This window comes from Chiloscyllium plagiosum, chromosome 45, assembly GCF_004010195.1.
Source record: "Chiloscyllium plagiosum isolate BGI_BamShark_2017 chromosome 45, ASM401019v2, whole genome shotgun sequence".
Lineage (NCBI taxonomy): Eukaryota > Metazoa > Chordata > Chondrichthyes > Orectolobiformes > Hemiscylliidae > Chiloscyllium > Chiloscyllium plagiosum.
In genome coordinates, this window is record NC_057754.1 from 8,997,226 (window position 1) to 9,023,897 (window position 26,672).

The 26,672-nt window shown below is 43.0% G+C and overlaps 1 protein-coding gene and 1 pseudogene across 6 annotated transcripts; one reads left to right on the plus strand and one right to left on the minus strand.

The window, feature by feature from the left end:
• The window catches only part of LOC122543903, an 88,318-nt pseudogene that overhangs the window by 52,344 nt on the left and 9,302 nt on the right, over positions 1–26,672 (plus strand).
• Positions 651–20,274, minus strand: LOC122543896 (zinc finger protein 239-like). Of its 6 annotated transcripts, XM_043682767.1 has the most exons (3): positions 20,188–20,274; positions 13,280–13,391; positions 651–3,432 (listed from the first exon to the last, which is right to left on the minus strand). In XM_043682767.1, exon 3 carries the CDS (start codon positions 3,046–3,048, stop codon positions 2,122–2,124), a length of 927 nt encoding a protein of 308 aa, XP_043538702.1. In that variant the 5' UTR covers positions 3,049–3,432; positions 13,280–13,391; positions 20,188–20,274; the 3' UTR covers positions 651–2,121. The 6 variants fall into 6 exon arrangements, 3 of the variants coding, with proteins under 3 accessions (XP_043538702.1, XP_043538701.1, XP_043538703.1); XM_043682766.1 differs by lacking the exon at positions 13,280–13,391 and having other exon boundaries at positions 20,188–20,238; XM_043682768.1 differs by lacking the exons at positions 13,280–13,391; positions 20,188–20,274 and adding an exon at positions 4,498–4,853.

A 26,672-nucleotide genomic window follows, 5' to 3' on the forward strand; every position in this document is an offset into this window, starting at 1 on the left:
ACAGGAGAGGATAACAATCCTAAATATTTCTTTGACCAAACAAGAAATACACACTAACTACCACTCCATAAACGTCTCTTGGGAAACTAATGGGACTGTCCAATAAATCCCCTGAACCTCATGGGATGCATCTTACAACGTTAAAAGAAGTAGCTGCCGAAATAACAGATGCACCAAAATCCTTGGATTCTAGAAAAGTGCCAGAGGATTGGAAAACTGCCAATGCAAGACCTTTATTCAAAAAGGACGGAGACAAAAGAAAAATAAGGTAACTGTAGGCCAGTGAGCTTAACATTTGCTTTTAGAGCAATGTTCAAATCTATTATAAAGGATATTATAATTAGTTAGAAACTCACAATATAATCAAGCACTGGGCATGGCTTCTTGAAGGGGAAACCATGACTCATAAATTTATTAGTATTTTTGAAGAGGTAACAAGCAGGATAGATAAAGGAAACCAGTGGATGTAATATGTTAGTCTTGTGAGAAGAGGTTGAGCTGGTTGTGCCTGTACTGACTGGCACTTAGAAGAGGGTTGTATCCACTTTCACCCAAGAGTATTCACCACGGTAGTAATAAATGTCAACCATAGTTGAAAAATTATAACAAGCTTGGAAACAAAAATGAAAAGAATGTAAGTAAACCATATATTTGTACATGTCAAAAAAGTGTAAAGCCAACTAGGTTGTTTTGTTAACTTTTCTTAAATTGGCTTTTTTATTTCATATGCACATACATAGAATTTTTTTTAAAATTGGAGGTGAATATGTGCAGTCATCAATTCTGAATGGCGTCAGCAAACACTTCATTAGATCCATGAGAGGCAATCTTATTGAAATAGACAATATACCTAGAAGGCTGGACAGGGTGGGTATGGGAAAGTAGTTTCCCTTGTGGGAGAGTTGAGGACTAGGGGACATAATAGGGCATCATGTATTTAAGAAAGAGGAGGAACTTCTTCTCAGAGCTTGGTGCATCTGTGGAACTCTTTACTGCAGAGGGCTATTGAGGCTGGGTCATTAAGTATATTCAAGGCTGAGATGCACAGATTTTTAATCAGTAAGGGAATCGAGGGTTAAGGGGAGGAAAGTGGAGGCAGGAAAATGGAGTGCAGGATTATCAGATTACCCTGATTACACTTGATGGTCCCAGATTTGATGATCCCACTTCAGCTTCTGTGTCTCATTGGTCTTAACTACATTTTAGACTACACATGGAGTACTATCTATATTTGTAAGAGCCGCACTGAAAAAAAGAAAACAGGCATTGAAGAAGGTGCAACACTGATTCGCGTTAATTGAGTGCTTTAACATGCAACTCAAAAAAAGTTGAATAGACTGGGACATATGTCTCGAGAAAAGAGAAGATTGACAGGTGACTTGATGGCAGTCTTTAAGATTATAAACGAGTACAGTAGGAAATTTGAGAGAAAAAGTCTCTTTCACAGTGAGTGGTGTGAATGTGGATATTGCTGATCAGCCAGTAGTGACGTTGAATAAAATTAGCACATTTTAGCTGAAGCTAAATACAGGTCATTCCGGTATAATGCACGTTGCATCAGCACGAATTGGCTATAATGCAATCAACGAATTGTGGATGCTGTTTGAGCGGATATAATGATTTTCTATAGCAATCTTCTACAATGTGATTTTCTGTAACGTGATCTTCTACAGCATGAGGAACGCAACTGTCACATTATACCAGAACACCCTGTACATACATGAGGGAGAAAGGAATAGATAGATATGCTGATATGAGTGTGTGCCTGGAGACTCAGGTGGAACATAAATACTGACATAGACCAAAGGAGCTGACTAGACTGGCCTGACCCCAAATTGCAGAGTCAATAACTCAGGGACAAAAGTCTATATTTACTTGTAGAGGTTGCAAAAACACTATTTTATCTCCAGGACAAAATGCATGTAGTTCTTCAGCTTTTGCGAATCAGTTCAGTGGAAATGTGCACCGCCAACTCAAATAGCCCCAGTAGAAGTAAAGCAGTGAGACCAATCAGTCCAGCTGAAGGAAATCCTTTGAGTCTCTCACTTCACTCACTGTCAGAATGAACATGGTTCAATCCTAGATGTGATTAGCAGCTTCAACAGAATCCACTCCCTGTAATCATTCGTGAACTCGCTGGTGTCTCAGCAGGCTAGATAAATGAGAGAATCCGTTCCCACACTCAGAGCAGGTAAACAGTTTCTCCCTGGTGTGAACTCGCCAGTGTCTCTGCAGACTGGTTGATTGACTGAATCCCTTCCCACAAACAGAGCAGATGAATGGCCTCTCCCCAGTGTGAATTCGCTGATGAGTCAGCAGAGTGGATGAATCTCTGAATGCCTTCCCACACTCAGAGCAGATAGATGGCCTCTCCCCAGTGTGAACTCGCTGGTGCATCACCAAGTTGCAGGACTGAATGAACCCCTTTCCACACACTGGGCAGGTGAATGGCCTCTTCCCACTGTGCACAAGCTGGTGTGTCAGCAGGTGAGCCAACTGAGTGAATCCCTTCCCACATTCAGAACATGTGAACGGTCTCTCCCCAGTGTGAACCCGCTGGTGTGTCAGCAGATTGGATGACTGAGTAAATCCCTTCCCACACTCAGAGCATATGAATGGCCTCTCTCCAGTGTGAATATGCTGGTGAGTCAGCAGGGCAGATGAGTCACTGAATCCCTTCCCACACTCACAGCAAGTGAATGGTCTCTCCCCAGTGTGAATCCGCTGATGCATCAGCAAGTTGGATGACTGAGTGAATGCCTTCCCACACTCAGAGCAGATGAATGGCCTTTCTCCAGTGTGAACCCTCTGGTGTGTCAGCAGGTGAGATGAATTACTAAATCTCTTCCCACACTCAGAACATGTGAATGGTCTCTCCCCAGTGTGAACTTGCCTGTGTTTCAGAAGGGAAGATGACTGAGTGAATGCTTTTCCACACTCAGAGCAGGTGAATGGCCTTTCCCCAGTGTGACTGCGTTGATGAGTTTCCAGTGCAGATGGTGTAGAAAATCCCTTCCCACAGACTCTACATTTCCATGGTTTCTCCATAGTGTGGATGTCCTTAAGTCTTTGAATCTCTCTGGCTTGGACAGAAGCCAATTAAAGCCTTGTTCACACAGAACACTTGTTCAGTCAATTATGTGAATAGTACAATGTTTTCTCCAAGATGCGTAATTGGTTAAAGCTTTTCCCACAATTAGTTCATTGGAACACTCTCAATCATGCTGTGTAACTGGTTAAAGCAGTGCACTGGAATACTTTAACTCAGGTGTCGTGCTGTCCCAGTCCTGCTGATGTTTAATCAGACAAAACAGATTCAATAATTGTTTTTCAAATTACAGGCTTGATTATATTCAGATCCTGATGAATTCTGTCAGTCCTCATGATGTTTGGTTTGAGTTTCCTGTCTGAAAACTGTTCCCTTCTGATGACCTGTGAAAGGTATTACAAAGGTAAGTACTTTAAATAGAGAGTAGCAATGTGGAAGTGACACATCTTGATTCTGTGGAACATTTTTTTCTCTTTGTTTCCCCCAAAGCTATAATTCTCCACATGAAACAGTCTGCCTTAATTCTCATTCTGCCATGACTGATATAGAGGTATACCTTCACAATTCACCGACACAACTGGCTCATGCTGACTAACAAATTCATTCTTACCATTTCACCTCTCGGACTCAGACCTGAATATTTTTCATGTAGGCTGCTAGCCATATATTTTCACTTTTAATGGACAAAACATACACATAATTGACAGGACTGAAATGCTTGATCAAATTAGATTAGATTAGATTAGATTGCTTACAGTGTGGAAACAGGCCCTTCGGCCCAACAAGTCCACACCGCCCCGCCGAAGCGCAACCCACCCATACCCCTACATTTACCCCTTACCTAACACTAGGGGCAATTTAGCATGGTCAATTCACCTAACCTGCACATCTTTGGACTGTGGGAGGAAACCGGAGCACCCGGAGGAAACCCACGCAGACACGGGGAGAACGTGCAAACTCCACCTCAGTCAGTCGCCTGAGGCGGGAACTGTAACCACTGTGCCACCGTGCCGCCCACAGAGAGACAAGAGGAAGAACTTCACACAGGTTTGAGAAGTCATGAACATGTAGCATTCAAGGCATGCCAATTAGTAATTTTAGTTACTCACTTCAAGGAAAAACTGATTGCAGGGCAATGGGGATATAGAGCAGGGGAATGGATTACTGAGACTGGATCCCCACACAAAGAGTCAGTTGCTGAAGAGGTCTTTTGGTTTTAGAATGTCTCAATGACTGGACGATAACATGTAGGGGCAGAAGTTGGCCAGTTGGCTCATAAAATCTGTTCCGCCTTTCAGTGCAATTATGGTTATTCACAATCTCCTGGGGGAGAGCAGCCATTTTACTGTGAACATTAGACAAGACGCCATTCTTTGAACCAGACAAATAAATATGCCACTCTGAGAAAGTAAAGGATGACTATATCTTTAGGAGAGAGCTGGACCAACCTTTTTTGAGTCTGCACCCCTCCCTGGATGCACTTCCACTTCCTTCAATTCCAGCAAGTGAACAATCTAACCCCGAATTGCGAGTAAAAACAGGAAAGGCAAGACATTGGAATCGCTTGACTGATGAGGGAGTCAGAAGGACCTTTCAGCTCAGCCATTGGTACAAAGTAATCTCTCCAATTGGTTGGAGGATCAGAGTCCTCCCGGTCTTTCAGCTCCTTCTATTCATCAACTCTCCCGCAGGTAGACAATGGGAGTAGCGGAACCCAACACCACGTGATCTCGTGCCGTTGACCAATGGGAAAGGTCTATCACAGACCATGCGGAGCTCTATGTTCACATCTGTACATGCACCCACCTGAATCACTCGCTCCTGCAACTGCAGTACAGTCTCTAAACTCCTGGCCACTGAAAGGGACTGGAAAATACTGTTGTCAAAAGAAGAGGATTAGCAGCAGAAAAACAATGCTCAGACGTCTCTGCGCTCATCAGTTTCAGACCACTTGAGTATCCTTGTTTATGATAATTCCAGTGATGGTGACTGTGCCAAGTCCGTAAATTCCCATTCACTCTTTAACACCTACCATTTTAACCAAGCTATTCATCATCTGAACTTACAGCTCCTCCTGTGTCTCAGCTTTAAACTTTCATAAAACACTTTGCAATGTTTTATTTAATCAAAGACACTGTATAAATGACACATCAGGTACAGTAATTTGTACATTACTGTATAAATGAGGAGCGTCGCTCCGAAAGCTGGAGTGCTTCCAATTAAACCTGTTGGACTATAACATGGTGTTGTGTGATTTTTAACTTTGTATAAATGTACACCAATGTTGCAGATTTGCACACTATTCTTTCCAGGGAATGCTGTGGCTCAAGGACAAACTGACCACTAATTCTTGTTTTACTCTTTTATTCACTCATGGGATGTGGACTTTGTCAGCTCGCAGCATTTATTACCCTTCCCTCGCTGTCTTTGCGAAGGTGATCTGCTGTCTTGAATTGCTGTAGGTACACCCACAATGCCAGCAGGGACAGAATTTGAGAATTCTGACCCAGCGACACTGTACTTCCAAATGGGAGTGCTGAATAGGCTGGGGCTATTTTCCCTGGAGTGTTGGAGGCTGAGGGGGTGACCTTAAGAAGTTTATAAAATCATGAGGGGCATAAGGTGAACAGCCAAGGTTTATTTCCCAGGGTAGGGGAGTACAAAACAATGGGGCATAGGTTTGGGGGTGGGTGGGGTTTTGTGAGGTGTGTGTGCTGCAGAAACCATCAGATGTGGAGACCATTGTATGACTACAAGAGTAAGAAAGTCAGAATTAGAAGAAAGGTAGGCACACTTTTAAAGTAAAAGGCTGAGGTTGCTGGGGATCTGGAACGCACTTCCTAGGAGAGTAGTTCAGATGGAAAACCTCACAATCTTTAAGAAGTACTTGGATAACATTTGAAGTGTCATCATGTTCAAGGCTATGGGCCTGGGAAGGTAGATACTGGTGTATTTTTGGAGGTCCACACTTAATTGCTCAAAGGACCCCTTCGGTACTGTTTGATTAGAGGCCACTTGTGCCAAGGAACCTGCTGCACCAGTGAAAAACATTATGTCTGATCTAGTCGTGGCCTTAACTGCACTTTTTTACCAATTCCCCCATAATCTGTCGATCACAAATTGATCTTCTATATTCACTATTCTAGTCTCCACTGCTTACCAGAGAAGAAAATTCCAAAGACTTATGACACTCAGAAGAATTCCCCCTCATCTCAGTCTTAGAGGACCATTACTTATAAACTGTGCCCCGTAATTTTCAATGCTCCCATAAGAAGTAGCTTCCTCACAGCATGCACCCTGTCAAGACCAAATGAATGTTGGTGCAACTTGCTTAAAGTTTCACCATGAAACAAAGCCCATCATGCGAGTAATAGCCCAGTGAACCTTTTTATTAACTGATTTCAATTCAGGTATTTCCCTGCTTTTAAGTACTCCTGAGTGAAGCAGTAGGAGGAGACAGTATTGTCAGTTTTTGTCTAATTGTGTGGATTTTGGAAATTACTTGTACAGAAGGGGAGCATTTTGGCACAGCAAACTCAAACAGAATGTCTGTCTTACCTGAATTTTGACCTTTGACGCACAAATTTTATCAATGTCCTCAGGGAGTTAGAAGATAAGACTGAGATTTTTCTCGAAGTCCAATGCTTCTGATAATTTTCCAGCCACAGACCTCAGAAAGGGATTTGGAATTTGAAACAGCGGAATTGTTTTGAGGTGAGGATATTTGAACATTAATCTCCAATTTAGTGCTATGTACTGATTACTTGAGTCTGGGGCTGGTGAGCTTTTTCTAATTTGTGCATGGGATGTGGGTGCTGCTGGTTAGGCCAGCATTTATTTGCCTGTTTCTAATTGCCTAGAGGGCAGTTAAGAATCAACCACAATGCTGTGTCTGGAGTTACATGTGAGCCAGGGCAAGTAAGGGAGGCAGATTTCCTTCCCTAAAGTACATTGGTAAACCAGATGGGTCTTTCCAACAATCAATAATGGATTCATGATCACCATTAGATGTTTAATTCCAGATTTTTTGTTTTTATCGAATTCAAATTTCACATCTGCTATGGTGGGATTCGAACCTGGTCCCAGAACGTTATCTCGGCTGCTGGATTGACAGTCCTGTGATAATACCACAAGGCCACACCTCTCCACTGTGCTGTAATTTTCTGCCATCTTTTTCCATTTCGATAATATTCAGTTCCTCTGTTCTTCCTGCAAAAATGCATCACCTACCATTTTCCCACATTATATTCCATCTCCCCAGTTTTTGCCCACTTGTTTAACATGTTTACATCCCTCCACCTATTCTTTGTGTCATCCTCAGCACTTGCTACCTCCCCAATTTTTTGTCATCTGCAAACTTGACTATGACGTATTCTCATTCCTCAGTCAGGTTATTGGAGAGATTGCAGAAGGGGTTAATGATATTTGTTCCAGCTGTGAGAAGGTCAGACTGTTTTTCTTCATTGGGAAAAGGCTGAGGAGATTTGAGAGAAATTTTAAGAATCCGGAAGACAGCATGGATAGGGAGAAATTATTCCCACTTGTAAATGGATTGAGAACCAGAAGCATTAAAGAGTTCCGCAAAAGAAGGAAATGCAAATTCACACTGCAGCTGTTTGGGGTAAGGAATGCACTGACTAAAAGTGCTAGAGGTAGGTTCAATTTAGATATTCGAGAGGAAAATTGTTGTTCCAGTTTAAATTAATCCATGTGCAGGGTTACCGGGAAAAGGCAGGAGATTAGCACTAAGTTAAAATGCTCAGACAGCTAGTGCAGAACACAATGGGTCAAGTGGCCACTTTCTGTGATTCAACCGTATTGCAGTTGGTCTGGGTCACATGTGGGTCAGATCAAGTAAAGGACAGCAGATTCCCCAAAGGACATTACAGAATCAGGGTTTTACAATAATCGATAATAGTTATTATAGTCACCATTACTGGGATGAGCTCTAATTTCCATCTTTATTAATTCAATTTAAATTCAATCTCCAACCAGTGGTGGAGTTTGAACTCATCTGCTCAGACCACCTTTAAATTGCTGGTTGATGTGTGATAGTACCATGCAGTCTAATCTCCTCGGATGGATTTGTTCTTTGTCCCATATGTTCAGTCACCAGCGATTTCACAATTAACTGCAGTGTTTGAGTTTTGCTGTTATCACTTCTAGGACTGAACCATGTCATTGGGATCTGTCTCTATTGATATTAATAAACTCCAGCTCAGTTATATGTTAATATTTCTGGATAAAACCAAATCAAGCAGCTTTGTGTTAAAGACACTGAGGTTTTCTGAACATCACTGACATAAGTTAGTTCCTTTTTGAAGTGTTCTCTTTTCCTGTCTCCTCCATTTCCCAACAAGGAATGTAGTGAGCTCAAACATGTATTTATTACTAAAATTGAGAAAATCTGATCAGCTGCCTCTGCTGCTTCAATTGTTTTCACTAGCCCACTTGGCCAAAACTGTCTCATTATCTGAGCCCTTAGTCAGTTTCCTTTAATTTCTCTCCCATTTCCCCTCATGTCCTCTCAATACTTCTCTTGTCCATAATACCCACCTCCTGCTCCACCATAATCTTCTTACTAAACCACAATGACGCAGCATCACCGCATTTGCTGACATTTTCTCTCTCATCAGGTATTGTTCTTTGCTCCATCATATTTGCCATCATCATCCAACAATAAAACCCACTGTCTTTGCAAGCTCACGCCCCAGCTCTACCTTTCAACCTCTTTTCTCCAAAGTCCTTATCACCTCCCAAATACATGCTTGTCTTTCCAGGAGCTGTGTTATTCCGTCCATATAGGCTGGAGCTATTCTCCTTGGAATGTTGGAGGCTGAGGGGTGACCTTATAGATGTTTATAAAATCATGAGGGGCATGGGTAGGGTGAATAGTCAAGCTCTTTTCTCTAGGGTAGGGGAGTCCAAAACTAGAGGTCATAGGTTTAAGGTGAGATGGGAAAGATTTAAAAGGGACCTAAGGGGCAACACTTTCACGCAGAGGCTGGTGAGTATATGGAATGAACTGCCAGAGGATGTGGTGACTAGTACAATTGCAACATTTAAAAGGTATCTGGGTGGGTATATGAATAGGAAGTGTTTAGAAGCACATGGGCCAAATGCGGGCAAACGGGACTCGATTTATTTAGGATATCTGGTTGGTATGGATGTGTTGGACTGAAAGGTCTGCTTCCGTGCTGTATTTCTTTGTGATTCTATAAGGTTACTTTCTCTCCATAGTTGCAGAGTTAGAAATTACATCCCATATGAATACGAGAAAGATTAACTGTTATTGTATATCCCTTCCGTCTGCAGTCACAAACAGCATTGGCCGAAACATTCTTCTCCCTTGCCTCCCCACTGTTACCCAGTTGTGCTTTCCTGGTTTGTTTTAAATATATCAATGTAGTGGCAGAGTAGGCCGTTCAGCCCATTAAACATTCTTACTCAGTAAGAGATCAGGTCTCACTGAATATCAATGTTCCATGATCACTCACAGTGTGACCGTGTCTTGCAGACCAGGTTAATTTAGTGACAGCAGGCCTTCTGGAGATTGAGAGGAGAGTGTAGAGATTACTGTTCAAAACCTAAACTCGTAGTGGTAAAGACACCAGACAATGCCCAGTAAAATACTAAGTACGGCAGCCATTTATTGGTCTTTCCAGGCCTCTTGAAGCAAATCCATTGTGATCAGAGGTTGGTGGAGGGAATTGTCTCTTTGGAATGTGGACAGGGGAGGGGCGGAGGTGTTTCCTCGTGGTATCATGCAGCAGGTTGCTGTAGGACGCGATAGTTAGCGAATGAACCTTGATCTTTCTTGCACTGTAATCCTTATGTCAGCAAAATCTCACCCCTTAATATTCAGGAGATTATAAACTGTGATAAGAACAGAAAGCGCTGAGGAACTCTGCAGATCCTGCAACATTTTTGGACAGTTTAGATTCCGAAAGATCTATTATTCAGAACTTGACGGAGGTGGTAAAATTTGTGCTGTTGAAAATATGGGAAGGGGCAAGTGGGGAAAAAAAAATGGGAGAATGGAGATTAAAGGGGTCACTGATCAAAAAGCAAAGGAGTGTGTTCTGGTCACCCAGTTATAGCAACGATATTGTTAAGCTGAGGAGGGTTCAGAAAAGATTTACCAGGATCTTGCTGGGTATGGAAGGTTTGAGTTATAAAGAAATGCTGGGACTTTTTTCACTGAGGCATTAGAGGTTGAGAGGTGATCTTTATAGAAGTTTATAAAATAATGAGGGGTATAGGTAGAGTTCATGAAAGTTGTCTTTCCCCTAGGATGGGGGATTTCAAGACTAGGGGTCACATTTCTAAGGTGAGAGGAGTAACATTTAAAAAAGACACAAGGGGCAATTTTTTTTAAACAAGATGGTTCATATGTGGAATGAATTTCCTGAGAAAGTGGTGGATGTGGGTACAATTGCAATGTTTAAAAGAGTGGTTGTAGAGAAGTTACAAAGCATAGATCCAGAGTAGGTTTTAACAGACTGCAGAAAGCAGAATATCGGTCAGCTATGACTGAAATCAAAAGCCTGCAAAGATATAAACACTGGAGGGAAATATATCAAAATGAAGGATAGAGTTCATGGTCTGACATTTGTTGAGCTCAATATTGACTCAAAAAGAGACTCCATGCGGAAAATGAAGTGCTGTTCCTGCAGCTTGAGTTGGGCTTTGCTGGTGAACTGCTGCAGGCCCAGGTCAGGAATGAGTGAGAGAGCAGGATGGCAGTTTGAAATGGCAAGTGACTGGATTGCATGCAGATTGAGCAAAGGTGTTCCTCAAAATGATCACCATTTAGTTACCAATGTTGGTTTGGCCACAGTGAGAGTATTGTGTGCTGTTCTGGAATCTGCATGATAGAAGGGATGTGTTAGCACTGGAGAGAGTGCACAATAGATTCACCAGGATATTGCAAGTTCTAGTTATGAAGCAAGATTAGACAGACTGCAGTTGTTTTCCTTACAGCAAAGGAGATTGAGAGGGACATTATTGAGATGTGTAAAATGAAGGATATCAATAAGTTAGATAGGAATAAATGTTTCCTCTTGATGGAGTAATCAGTGGCCAGAGCAGAGCTTTAAGGTAAAGATTAGATTACTTACAGTGTGGAAACAGGCCCTTCGGCCCAACAAGTCCACACCGACCCGCCAAAGCGCAACCCATCCAGACCCATTCCCCTACATTTACCCCTTCACCTAACACTACAGGCAATTTAGCATGGCCAATTTACCTGACCTGCACATTTTTGGACTGCGGGAGGAAACCGGAGCACCCGGAGGAAACCCACGCAGACACGGGGAGAATGTGCAAACTCCACACAGACAGTCGCCTGAGGCGGGAATTGAACCCAGGTCTCTAGCACTGGGAGGTAGCAGTGCTAACCACTGTACCACCGTGCTGCCCAGAACAGAGACATGAAGAACAAACTTTTCACCTTGATGGTGGTGGGAATCTGGAACAGGAAGGGTGGTAGAGGCGGAAACTCTCAAAACATTTAAGTATTTAGATTTGCCAAGGTATACAAAGCTATGGATCAAGTGTTGGAGAATTGGATCAGAATAGCTAGGTGGTTATTTTTGACTGGTGCAGTCATGATGGGCTAAAGGGTTTTTTTGTTCTATAGATCTGAGTATGCATTTGGTCTCCTCAGTGTGGAGGACATGACACTAAGCAGCAAAAGCACTGGACTAGGTTGAAAGAAGGACTAGTAAATTGCTGATTCACCTGGAGGTGATGTTTGGGGCCATAGACTACTTGGAGGAAGGATTTAAATGGGCCAGGGTGACACTTGCTGCAATTACATGGTAAGATGCTGTGGGAGGGGAATGAGGAGCTGGAAGTAATAGAGGTATGGACCAGAGAGAACAGCTGCTTAGAATTCTGACAGAAGGGAAGGGCATGTGTGTTTGGTAGTGGCCTGATGCTGGATATGGTGAAAATGGCAGAGGATAATGCTAGATTGCGGATAGTGAAGATAAGAGGAATCCTATGGTGGTCCAGGAGAGAGGGAAAGGGATGAGGGCAGATGTGCTGGAAGTAGGTTGGATGCAGTTCACAGCCCTTTCTACCAGAGTGAGTGTGAGGGGGTGGGGAAAGGAGTTCTTGGTTGAGAAAGGAAGGACATGTCAGAAGCCTGTTGTGCAAGGTACCATCTCTGAAACAGTCATCAGAAGAACTGAGGGAATGGAATACAGTCCTTACAGTTGAGCTGGATTTGGTAGGGTTGGGTTTGTCATGAGTATTAGTAGCTGGCCTACCCCTGGAAATGAAGTCGAGAAGCGTTAGAAATGAACCAAGTGAAGGTGAGAGAATGGTGAAAAATGGAAGCAAAATTTATGAAACTTTGTAAATCCAGATGAAAGCAAGTTGCAGCATAACCAGACAAGGAATAGCAGGAGTGGTGTTTGAGATAGGACTGGAAAAATAAGCGCTGCACAAACCCCACAAAAATACAGACACAATTGGAGAAAATGACTAATTCATTAACTTCAGTTCTAAATCTGCGCATGGGCTTGAAAACAGAATCCAGCTGGAGAAGAGAGAGGGAGGAAACTAAAAGTGGAGCAAAAAAAATGGTACAGTTGATTTGGATTTATGCTAGGGAAGGAGATCGTGCACAATAGGGTTTGTTATTTTAAAAGGAATATAAGAGGAGAAAACATTCCATCAAACTGGAATTGCCTGTTCTGAATTCCTGTCCTGTACTTGCAGTGATGACTTTTGTAAACTCATTACAGTGTATTAGAATGGCAGGCTTTGCAGATTCGAAACTCAAACCAAATATCACTTGACCAAAATGTCATCCAATTTGTGGAGAAATCTTTGTCATCTGTGAAAAGATTTCAAACATCAATGTGACTGGAAAATAACTGAGACACATAAGTGAGGGAGAGTGTGCCATTGCACTGACTGTGCAAAAGAGTTTAACTAATTCCACAGCCTGAAAGAAAATGCACCATATGTATTGGGAATGAAGTGTGTACATGGTCTATGTTTGCACATCACTTCAATAGATCATCCAACCTGAAGAGACACTGAACACACCAAAGAGAAACAGTGTGGTACTATGAGAAGTATAGACCGTCTGAGCTGCAAACGGACTACATGGTCACACTGGGGAAAGACTCTTCTCCTGCTCCCCCCTGTCATCAGGTCTTCTCACTCTCCTTCAAATAATGCAGCAGCATCCCCTCCTCAAACAAAAAAAATCACCACACTATCCTTGCCTCATCTCCTAAGTCCCTTTCCTCTCCAAGATCCTTGAACATTTTGGAATCTCCCAAATCCATTCCTGTCTATCCCACCAATCAGGGCCGATGTAGTCCTGAAACAGTTAAAATTAAAGCCACAAATGATATCCAATGTGGCCGTAACCAAATCAAACAAGCACATCCTATTCTTTAACAAGGTTGACCACACCATTCTGTCCAGTCCCCCTCTAAACTCTTATAAATCAAAGAAGATAATGGACTTGAACAAGACAAGAAAAATCAAACCAGTTGCGTGAGTTTGCTCTATCCAGGCTGTACTTTTCTTTCTCCAGATTCTTACTGGAAATGTCTTGTCTCCCCACCCATACAATTCCCTGCGGTATCCCCAAATGTATCTAGTTTTGGCCTCCTCCCCTTTCTCATTGACATATCCCCATAATTACATCATTTGAACAATATGCTTGTCATGTGTACTCTGACAGCTCCCATCGCTACCTCACCATCACTTTTTCCACTTTTGTGAAATTATCAGAATTATTCTTCTGATAACCAGCAGTGTAAGTAGAGAGATTTCTTCCAGCTAAATACTGAGAAGACTGGAGCCATTGTTTTAATTCCCTCATGAACAACTTCATTCTGGATGTTGGTTTGCTTTCTGAGCTGCAAGGTTCATTTTCAGACGTTTTGTCACCACACTAGGTAACATCTTCAGTGAGCCCCTCTCCCTGCCAACTGTCTGAAACTGAACCAGACCTTTTGGAAGTTGATGTCATATCTGACCCAGAGGAGTGTGTGTCCCAATGATTTTCTAGTCACAAGGATGATTCACATGTGGAACAAGGAAACATTTTCCTCTTCATAATTTGAACTCAGTCACATATAAGCGAAGTAATTCTAAGATCGTGGGGTTTTTGCTTTGTGTTGCCCAGCTGCTAATATTTGCCTTGTAAAAACTTGTAAAAAAAAATTTACAAAAATCATCTGTACAAGTAAATGATTGTAATTTAGAATAAAAGATTCTAGTTTCTATTGAACGTTTGTTGTTTTCGTTCCCCTAATCTATAAATCCCTCTCCCATACATTCCTCCCCTCTTTGCACCTTCCTGCAGGCTCAGTATCACTCTTCTGATTTAATCTTCTTTCTAGATTCTCTCACCTCATGCCTTTAAACTAGTGACTCAGGTAGTGGCTGAATCCTCTTACTCATTCTTTCAAATAATGCAGCTCACAACAACAAATTATTTTTAATAACTTTATTAGTCATTTTGAATATTTGGAAAGAATCAGTTTTTCCCAATAGTGAGGAACAGAAAGTTCAAAAATTAATTCCTCCTCTCCAGGTCTGTTCTAATAAGCTGTGTTTATCTGAGTTACATTTATACAGACTCACTCACTAGACTACCAGATCTCAGTGAATTACAACACAAGTTGTGCCTGAGTTACATGTACACAGACTCACTCAAACAATAACTGCAACAAGTTATACTTAAAACAAGCGTTTAATGTAACAAATTGGTCACAAGGGGTTTCACAGGAGCATTAGGACCCAATCTTGGCCAAAAAGATTGTTTAGATTAGATTAGATTCCCTACAGTGTGGAAACAGGCCCTTCAGCCCAACAAGCCCACACCGACTCTCCGAAGAGTAACCCACCCAGATCCATTTCCCTCTGATTAATGCGCCTAATACTGTGGACAATTTAGCATGGCCATTCACCTGACCTGCACATCTTTGGACTGTGGGAGAAAACTGGAGCACCCGGAGGAAATCCACGCAGACACAGGGAGACTGTGCAAACTCCACACTGACAGTCACCCAAGGCTGGAATTAAACCCGGGTTCCTGGCGCTGTGAGGCAGCAGTGCTAGCCACTGAGCTACCGTGCCGCCTGAAAGGAACAGTTTATAAGGAACAATTTCAAGCAGGAGAGTGGAATAGAGGTGGAGAGGTTTAAGGAAGGAATCCCAGAGCTTAGTGTCATGGCAGCTGAAGGCACAGCCAAATGGTAGAGAGATTAAAGTCAGGGTTGACACTCCAGTGTGCAATTCTCATGTACATGTTTCTGACAGCCCATGCTTAAGACCCAAATCTGAACTTTGAGACATAGTTTGACCTTTCAGGGTCTCGAGAAAATCAAGTCCCCTGAGAACACGTACTCTAAAAAGTTAGGTCTAGTTGAGACCTCCTGTGTACTGAATAAGGATAGACTTAAAGTGACTTAAAATCATCTGGATTTCAGTGTTATAACAAGAAAATGATTTAGCAGAGATTAAAACAAAAAGTCAGGAATACTGAAAGTCTGAACAAAAAAAAGGGGGGGGGGCAATACACAGCAGGTCACTCATCATTTAAAGGGTTATTAATAATCACTGTTTTGGGAGACTTCTTTGGGATGATCACTTTCCATTACCATCTCCCTTTCAATACGCTGAATATTCTTTTGACCTTTCTTCCACATACGCATATCTATCCAATTTCTCCCAGCCTGGATCAGCAAGTAGCAATGTCTGATTTTAGATGGGGAAGGAGTGGACTTCACTACAGAACTCGATTGTGAATTAGCTTTTTTGAGATAGAGTTAAGACAAGACAATCGAGCTTCAAGCAAGTTTCAGTACTAAGTAAGGCTGCGAACTCCAGTTTGGTGTGAGTTAACAACATGGATAGAGCACACAAAAGGATTTTCTTACAACTTTTCTAGCATGGTCTTTGTTCTTCAAGCTTTCTCTGTCTCTCTCTGGGTCTTTAATTTCTGATTCATCTTAAACACATGACTTTTTCTCAGGAGGATTTATGTGTCTGATTACCTGCCTCTTATCTGATTGACCCCAGCCTTGTGCAGATGCAGTTTGTGATCAATGTTGACACTACTTCATCAATTTTTTTTAAATTCACCTGTGGGATGTGGGTGCTGCTGGCTGGCCAGCATTTATTGCCCATCCTAGTTGCCCTTTAGAAGGTGATAGTGAGCTGCCTTCTCAAACTGCTGCAGACCATGTGCTGTTGAGAAGGACGTTCCAGGAATTGACCCATTAACATAAAGGGGAAATACACATAGCAGGTCACCCATCCGTTCTGCATGTTCATCATTATTCTGTGATCCTCTTATTGCAAGGTTGCATGTTGTCATTTATTTCATTGACATCTCTGTTTTAGCTTACACAGCAGCTTTTACTTTGAAGCTGTAGTACATTTTATTTGAAACTTGACCAGCTTCCAGGATCCCTTGCTATCTTTCCCACACTGTCCTATTTGCAAAGCTTACTTGCTTTATTATAGTCAGGTGAATTTCTAATGTATTAGATGCTAATATCTCAATTATCTTGAAAATGATCTTGAAAATAGCCCAAAGTACTTGGGACCTTGGCACCAATGGAAGAAGTGGTGAAAGTGCGGATACTTATAGCATCAGAGTTACTTCTAAATTATTCTTTCATGCATTGTGGGTTTTATTGGAAGAGCCAGTATCTGTTGGTTATGCCATAAATGCTTCTGAGTTGACTGGTTTGTGAGGTCATTTTAGAATGGCTCTGGGGTCATGTGTAGTCCAGACCAGGTGAGGATGGCAGATTTTTTTTCCTCTGAAAGACATCAATGAACCTGATGGTTTCTATGACAACGGCAGTGAACCTGATTTGTTGTAAAAGCAATCAATGACAGTTCTTATAGTTAACATCACTGGAATTAGCTTTCAAATACAATTCATAAATCAGAGATTAATTTCCAGCAGCTAGAACTGGTGAAATTTGAATTCTGGTCTCCAGCCCTTTATACTGGGTCTGACTAATACTAGTCCAGTGACATTACTGCTGCACCACCGTGGTTTGTCTGTCTTTTGTGCCTGTTTAACTTGTGTATCATATCCAAACTGCTGCTCATTAATGAAATGGCTTGGAATCACTTACGACTTCTACCCTGGATTTTTGGTATTTGTGAATTCTGGACTAAATTTCAATTTCCACTAATTTCCCAGACTCTGAACATAATTGTGAAGCAGCTTGTGTTCTAGAGCTCAACTGTGGAACAGAGCAGATTAAAAACATTTTTTATGCATTTCAAGTGTTAACCCACACATTCATTTCTGGATATAATTGACAGCAGTGACAAGCAGCACAATCCAAACTCACCAGTCACTCGTGAATTCGCTGGTGCTGTAGCAGGTTGGAAAACTGAGTGAATCCCATCCCACACATAGAGCAGGTGAATGGCCTGTCCGCTGTGTGGACACGCTGGTGTTTCAGCAGGTTGCAAAACTGGGTGAATCTCTTCCCACACGTACAGCAGGTAAATGGCCGCTCTCCAGTGTGAACTCGCTTGTGTCTCATAAGAACATTGCTGCTTTTAAACGTCTCCTCACAGTCAGAACATTTAAAAGGTTTTACATCAGAGTGAATACGCTGATGTTTCAGTAGGTTGTATGACTGAGCAAATCCCTTTCCACACTTGGGACATGTAAACGGTCTCTCTCCAGTGTGAGTTCGCTGGTGAACAGTGAGTTCAGATGATCTCCTGAATCCAGTTCCACAGTGAGAGCACCTGAATGGTCTCTCGTCAGTGTGAACACGTTGATGGCATGTCACTTCCCCAGAACTTTTAAAGCATTTCCCACAGTCTGGGCATTTAAAAGGTCTCACATCAGTGTGAACTCGTTGGTGTTTCTGTAGGTTTGAAGAGGCAGTGAATCTCTTCCCACACACAGAGCAGCTGAAAGGCTTCTCCCCACTGTGAATGAGTTGGTGTCTCAGTAGATACTTCTTGCTTTTAAATTTCTTCTCACAATGAGAACATTTAAAAGGTCGTTGCTCAGTGTGAACATACTGGTGTGTCAGCAGACTGGATGACTGAGTGAATCCCTTCCCACAAGTAGAGCAGGTGAATGGTCTCTCCCCAGTGTGACTGCGTCGATGAATTTCAAGCTCAGATGGATAACTGAATCCCTTTCCACAGTCTACACATTTCCATGGTTTGTCAATGCCATGGGTATCCTTGGGTCTCTCCAGGTTGGACAAATTGTTTGGAGCCTTGTCTACATACACTACACTGCACTGTGAAAGGTGCAATGTTGTTCAGGCTGTTCAACTGTTGGAAGCTATTTCTACAATCAGTTAACTGGAACACCCACAATTCAGCGTGTGTATCTTGGTGCTTTTCCAATCACATTGATGTTTGAAATCTTTTTGACAAACAGAACAGACAAACATTTCTCCTTCCACATTCAAAGGATGATGATATTCATGTCCTGATAAATAAAGAGATTCTATCAAATCTTGACGTGATTTTTTGATGTGAGTTGTTCATCTGATAATCGTCCAATTATAGAGTCCTAGGAAAGGAGTTCAGAAAGCCCAATGACTGAAGTTGAAGACAGAAATATAGAAAAGAAGATTTTGGTTTCTATGGAGCACTTTCTTCTAAAGTAGTAAATATTTGTCTCTCTCTCAAGCTTTCCACGCTGGAATTCAATCCTGAGTGTCATCTCTATTATTTTGCTTGGACTTCAGCTATTTGCAATATAAATTAATGATTTAGATGTGGGAATTAAATATCTCCAAGTTTGCAGACAAAATAAAGCTGGGTAGGTGAGTGAACTGTGAGGAGGAAGCAGAGATGATTCAGTGTAATTTGGACAAGGTGACTGTGTGGGCAAATGACTGGAGAGAAAAGTAATGTGGATAGTAATGAGATTATCCACTTTAGTACCAAACCAGGAAGGCTGATTGAATGGCAATAAATTGGAAAAGGGGAGGGTACCACAAGACCCAGCTATCCTTCAACACCAGGTCAAACAAGCAGCTCTAACAAAAGTCTTTGACTGCAGGACCAGACATATCTTGCTGCAATTATACAGGGCATTGGTGAGAACACATCTGGAGTATTGTGTGCAGTTCTGGTCTCCTTATCAGAGGAAGGGTTTTCTGGTTATGCAGGGAGTTACCAAAAACAAAAGTTGCTCAAGAAACACAGCAGGTCTGGCAGCATCTGTGCAAAGTAAGCAAAGTTAATGTTTCTTCAGAACTCAGAATTTACCAACCTGACTCTTGGGATAGCAGAACTGACAATATTAACTGGATTGGTTAAAACCATATTCACTGCAATTTAGGAGAATGATCTTCTCGTTGAAACTTATAAATTTTAAACAGGGTGAACAAAGGAACGGTATTCTCGATGACCAGGGAGTCCAGAACCAGGGGTCACAGTCTAAGGATATGTGGTGGTCTGTTTAGGACTGAATTGAGGACAAACTTCTTCACTAGAGTGCTGAGCCAGTGGAATTCTTTCACACAAAAAGTGGTTGAGGCCAAATCGTTGAATGTTTTCAAGCAGACAGATATAGTTCTGAGGGCTTAAAGGGATCAAAGGCTAAGGGGAGAAAGTGGGAACACGGTCCAGAGTTGGATGATCATTTTTGAACAGTGGAGTATTTTCCCGTGTGTCAGCTCTACACTTTTCTTCGACCACTCTCCGTTCTCTCCCCACCACCATCCCACCCCCGTACTCTGGCCAGAGCTGACTTCTACAGCCCGGGTCTGCGAGTGAGAACAAAATCAGATGAGTCAATCGTTTTCCTTCCTGGCCACTGAAGCATCGCCGACCCTCCTATCCCTCACCAAGATGGCCACCCAGTCGCCCTCCTCGCTGAACCCGCCTAACCATCCCCTCACCAAGATGGCGGAGGGGGTTAGCCATCCTCGTCACCCCGCCCCCGTCACATCATTGAGCAACAGCCCGCCTCCCAATCACAAAATGGCGGTCACTCACCTTTCTCTCCCCACCCACCACCCACCCAAAGGATGTTCCTCCTTTCTCTTCCCCTCCCCCGCGGGACCTGTGAGCTCTTATTCGGAGCCCCAAGCCTCGCCTACAACGTTGATAATGTTGCCAGGTCCTAATGCTACGATTTCCATTCTTACCTTATCTCACAGACACTTCCCGCCGCCCTAACCGTCCGCTCCTCCTCAGGCTGTCCCCATAAATGACACTGAGCATGCTCAGACCACAACACGTTCCTGCTCCTGCGCAGTGAGCTCCGGTTCCCACTGATGGGGGGCGGGGGGGGGGGTTTCTGGGGCATTCCCAGTTGGAAAACTGCCATATAGTGCCATTCATGAACAAATCTTATTCATTTCCCAAAGAGCAGAGTGGGGACTTCATAGGTGAAGTTCGCATCAAACAGGAAACAACGCAGGCTCTGGACATTTCAGTAAACCTGCTCGTACAGCAGAACCATTGTAATCAGTAAGATCACACATTATCATCTGCTAGGATACAGCCAGAACTTACAGGAGCTGGGTCGTAGAAAATCATTTCATCAAAACCAGAGAAATATTTGCTTAATGTTTTAAAGTTTTCACCGGATTTCCTTCCTGTCCTAAAATAATTGCAGCACAGAATGATTATTCCATTTCAGTCTATTGTATTCATGCTAGTTCACTGGAAGAGCTGTTCACCTAATCCAGTATTCTCAGCTTTTCTCTAATGTCCTGCATGATTGCTGTCGTCAGATAATGGTTTAATTCTCTGTTGAGAGCTTCATTTCAATTTGTCACCATTACACTTTCACTTCATAATTTGCTTGATTTTTGTACTCTTTGCCCATGCCTCTAAAGACCAAAATACTTAAAGAACCACGTTTTGTTTTGGCCTTCCACCTTCAAGTAATAAAAATGACAAATCTACACACCTCCATTGCAACCAGAGAACGTATTCAAGTGCAGTGCTTCAATTAGTGATCCAGACTGTGAAATCATTTGTGTGTCTGGATGGCTATCTGTAGCTGAGTGCCTGATTGCTGTATTAAATCTAACATCTCCACAACCATTCCACACTTCCTTTGCAACAACATGAAGAATATACTGCTTTTGTTTCATTTCATTTACATCCTCAGACTGTTTGCAAATTCCTTTTATACGTCATCTTCTAACACATATATGTTCTCCACTACAAAAACTTACATTGGTCTTACTAACAGGTTGCAAGAGGATTGCTGTGGTTACAGTTTGGAAATACTGTTTTTTAAGTGAATGAGTAGAGCTCTGACAAATGGATTTTAATGAAGTAAAAAATGAGATTGTTCATTTTGGCAGAAAGAATTTAACAATCTGTTTGAAATGGTAGACATTGCGCAGCTCTGAGATGCAAAGAGATTTGGGTGTCCTCGTGCATTATTCACAAAAGTCTAGATTAGAGTGGTGCTGGAAAAGCACAGCAGGTCAGGCAGCATCCGAGGAGCAGGAAAATCGATGTTTCGGGCAAAAGCCCTTCATCAGGAATAGAGGCAGGTTGCCTGCAGAGTGGAGAGATAAATGAGAGGGGGGTGGGGGTGGGGAGAAAGTAGCATAGAGTACAATAGGTGAATGGGGGTGGGGATGAAGGTGACCTGGGGGTTGCAGTGAGAGAGAGACTCACTGAGATTCTTGTAGAGAGAAGAGGAAAACTTCTTCAAAGCAGGCATCCATTTTTACCTATTATTCACAAAAGGTCAGTCTCTGTGTAATTAGGATAATTAACAAAATGTTATTATTTATTGTGGAGCATTGAATTGGAAAAAATATTGACTGACTGAGTTTTTGTTGTCACATGTCCTGAGGTATAGTGAAAAGTGTTGTTTTGCATGCTATACAGGCAGATTTTACATACAAAGTGCATAAGGGTAGCAGAGCGGAATGCAGAATACCGTATCACTAGGAAGGTACAGAGACAGAGTTCAGAATTAATATTTGAGAGGTCCATTCAAAAGTCTGATAACAGCAGGGAAGAGTTTTGAGAAGATTTGTAGCTCAGGTTAAGGTTCTGGATGTATGTTTGTTCGCTGAGCTGGATAAAGGATGTTTTTCGGACGTTTCATTACCATACTAGATAACATATCAGTGAGCCTCCGATGAAGCGCTGATGTTATTCTCCGCTTTCTATTTATGTGTTTATATGTGCTGGTTTGCATGAAGAACTGGGCTGTGTTCATGAATCTGCTGGTTCTTGTGGTCTTGGGAAGAGTAGTTGCCAAAGAACACTGTATCCAGACAGGATGATTTCTATGGTGCATCTACAAAAAGTGGTTAGAGTCCTTGTGAACTTGCTGAATTTCCTTAGCCTCCTGAGAAAGTAGAGACATTGTTATGCTTTCTTGAGCATTGCGTTGACATGGGTGCACCAGGACAGATTGTTGGTAATCATCACTCCCAAGAGCCTGACCCTTTTGACCATCTCCACCTCAGGACCACTGATGCAGACAGATGTGTGCCCTCCACTCCGATTCTGGAAGTCAACGAGCAGCTCCTTCAGTTTACTGACATTGATGGAGAGATTGTTGTCTTTACAGCAAGCCGCTAAGCACTCAATCTCTTTTTTGTATTCTGCATCAACATTGTTTAAGATTGGACATACAACGGCGGTGTCATGAGCAAACTTGTAAATGGAGTTGGGGCAGAATTTGGCCACATCGTCCTGAATATAAGAACTATATTAGGAGGCTGAGTATGCAGTCTTGTGGGGCACCAGTATTAAGGATTATGGTGAAGGAGATGTTGTCACCTATTCTTACTGATTGCGGTCTATGGGTCAGGAAGTCAAGGATCCAGTTACAGAAAGGGAGCCAAGACGTACGTCTCAAAGTTTACGGATGAGTTTGTTTGGAATTATGGATGAAGATAGAACTGCAGTTAATGAGTGCCTGATGGAGAAAATGGTGAATGAGTTCTGAAGAGTCATATCTGACTCAAAACGATGACTGTTTCCCTCATCACACATGCTATGAGACCTGTTGGGTTTTTCCAATGTTTTCCCTTTTTATTTTCCAACCCCTGCGGTATTTTGCTTTTAGAAAATTAGCACGTTCATGCTTTAGGTGTTCAGGAAGCATGAGACCACTACTGGAATACTGTAAGCAGTATTGATCTTCTTGTTTAAGGAAGAATGTAAAAGTATTGGAAGCAATTCAGAGAAGATTTACCAGATCGGTTTCAATGTGGTTACGCAGGATAGAAAACATATATCATTAAGCCATTTAAAATTGGTACAGCACACACCCTCCTCAATACACATACAAAAGTACACTGTTTGAGATAGTCATAGTCATAGATTCATAGAGATGTACAACATGAAACAGACCCTTCGGTCCAATGCCGACCAGATATACCAGTCTAATCTAGTCCCACTTGCCAGCACCTGGCCCATATTCCTCCAAACCCCTCCTATTCATATACCCATTGAGATGCCTTTTAAATGCTGCAATTATACCAGCCTCCATCACCTCCTCTGGCAGCTCATTCCATACACGCACCAGTCTCTGTGTGAAAAAGTTGCCCCTTAGGTCTCTTTTATATCTTTCCCCTCTCACCCTAAACCTATACTCTCTAGATCTGGACTCGCCCACTCCAGGGAAAAGACTTCTCCTATCCATGCCCCACATGATTTTATAAACCTCTATAAGGTCACCCCTCAGCCTCCAATGCTCCAGGGACAACAGCCCTAGCCTGTTCAACCTCTCTCTATAGCTCAAATCCTCCAACCCAGGCAACATCCTTGTAAATCTTTTCTGAATCCTTTCAAGTTTCACAACATCCTTCCGATAGGAAGGAGACCAGAATTGCATGCAATATTCCAAAAGTGGCCTAACCGACGTCCTGTACAGCTGCAACATGACCTCCCAACTCCTGTACTCAATACTCTTGACCAATAAAGGAAAACATACCAAACACTTTCTCCACTATCTTATGTCCTTGCGACTCTACTTTCAAGAATCTATGAACTTGCACTCCAAGGTCTCTTTGTTCAGCAAACTCCCTAGGACCTTACCATTAAGTGTATAAGTCCTGCTAAGATTTGCTTTCCCACAATTTAACACCTTGCATTTATCTAAACTAAACTCTATCTGCCATTCCTCAGTCCATTGGCCCATCTGATCAAGATTCCATTGTAACCTGAGGTAACCCTCTTCGCTGTCCACTACACCTCCAATTTTGGTGTCACCTGCAAACTTACTAACTATACCTCATGTGTTCACATAAATGACATATTTACATAAATGACAAAATGTAGTGGACCCAGCACCAATCCTTGTGGCACTCCACTGGTCACAAGCCTTCAATCTGAAAAACAACCCTCCGCCACCACCCTCTGTCTTCTACCTTTGAGCCAGTTCTGTATCCAAATGGCTAGTTCTTCCTGTATTCCATGAGATCTAACCTTACTAACCAGTCTCCCATGGGGAACCTTGTCGAATGCCTTAGAGAAGTCCATATAGATCACATCTACCACTCTGCCCTCATCAATCCTTTTTGTTACTTCTTCAAAAAACTCAATCAAGTTCGTGATTTCCCACGCACAAAACCATGTTGACGATCCTTAATCAGTCCTTGCGCATTCAAATACATGTAAATCCTGTCCCTCAGGATTCCCTCCAACAACTTGCCCACCACTGAGGACAGGCTCACCGGTCTATAATTCCCTTACCGGAGAGAGTGAGGACTGCAGAGGCTGGAGATCAGAGCTGAAAATGTGTTGCTGGAAAAGCGCAGCAGGTCAGGCAGCATCCAGGGAACAGGAGAATCGACGTTTCGGGTATAAGCCCTTCTTCAGGAAGAAGGGCTTATGCCTGAAACGTCGATTCTCCTGTTCCCTGGATGCTGCCTGACCTGCTGTGCTTTTCCAGCAACACATTTTCAGCTATAATTCCCTTACCACCTTTTTAAAATACCGGTACCACATTAGCCAACCTCCAGTCTCCCAGCACCTCACCTGTGACTATCGATGACACAAATATCTCAGCAAGAGGCCTAGCAAGCGCTTCCCACAGAGTTCTGGGGTGCACCTGGTCAGGTCCTGCGGATCTATCCACCTTTACGCGACATAGACTGGGACTGCCATAATGTTAAGGGTTTAGATAGAGAGGAATTTGTTCAGTGTGCACAAGATAAGTTGTTTTTTTTATAGTCTGCGTTTTTCTGAATGCTGACAGGATTAACCTCTTCCCGAATATGTCCAAACTCTTCTGCTCGTTCATTTATTGAAGGCGTTGTTCGAATGGTCACATTTCCTTTTGGTATAGTTGTTCCCTTAAGTCAGATTGTCTCGTCATGTTACAGTATCACAGTTACGAATGTTCAAATGTTTGGTCCAGCCCCAGAGGGTTTAATCTGTTTCATGCAACGAACAGAAAGACCCAGCTGTCTCCCGGGGTTTGACACTAGTCAGGATTCCAAATAAGGGGGTGTTTCAGCCAATGAGGGAGAGTCGAGCTCAGTCCCACCCCCTCATTCACTCCGATTGGCTGGAAGTCCAGCCCCGCCCGCCCAGTCCTCCAGCCCCGCCCCCTCTTCCTATTGGCCCTGAGCCACCGCCAACAGCCGCAGTGCAGGGCTGCGGCTGGACGGAGCAGATCATGTGGAAATTTTATCGCAGGTGAGATCCGCTTGGGAGAGCGGCAGAGAGAGTGATGGAGTGGTTAACTGCATTGGGAGGTTTCAGACTCACTGTAAGAAAACTTTAAACCATAATTTTGAAGCTTCCCCCCCCCCTCCCCAAACTCCAGTGAAGCCGATGGCGGCTTCGTCGCTTCTTTCCAGTATCAGGCCCGAGTGAACGGCCACCATCTTGAGAGGAGAGGACCAGTCGAGCGACGCATGCGCAGTCAGGTCGTTCGAGGGCTGAGGATCGGCCTGTGACCCCCGCCCCGGTGGAGTTGAACCCAGAATTCCCGCCCCTCGGAGGTGAGGCTTCTGTAACGTGCTCTGATTTGCTGGAGGACGCCCCCGCTCCCTTTCCTAATAGGTTTGGGCTCACTGTCAATCACATTCGCTGTTCGAGCATGCGCAGTGACGATGGCTGTTGGCGCTGCAGCTGATAGAGAACCTAGAACATTACAGCGCAGTACAGGCCCTTCGGCCCTCAGTGTTGCGACCTGTGAAACCTATCTATCCTACGCTAATCCATTTTCATCAACGGGATGTCGTTGTCTGTACAGCGACCTGAGGCCAGGGGAAGGAATACGGTGAGGAGAGTGAGAACTGAGAATGGAGGAATGGAGTGAAGGAAGTGGGTTTTAATTCAAGGCAAGGGAGGAACATCCCAATTAGCAGGATCCCTAACTCAGCCGATGGAGCTTGCTCCACTATTCAATAAGATCCTGGCCTATTTGATTACTCCACATTCCTAACTCACCTCCAGACCCTTTCACCCCAGCTCACCTGAAATCTGTCTATTTCAGATTCAAAATAACCAAATATGCTACCTTTCAAGGAAGAGTAATACGGTGACTCAGTGGTTAGCATTGCTGCCTCACAGCGCTAGGGACCCGGGTTCGATTCCAACACAGGGTGACTGTCTGTGTGGAGTTTGCACATTCTCCCCGTGTCTATTGTCTATTATCTATTGTCTATGTGAGTTTCCTCTAAGTGTTCTA

What these genes read in the sequence shown, in the direction of transcription:
- LOC122543896 (XM_043682767.1), bottom strand. Translation starts at nt 3,048, where the DNA reads ATGGAGAAACCATGGAAATGTAGAGTCTGTGGGAAGGGATTTTCTACA.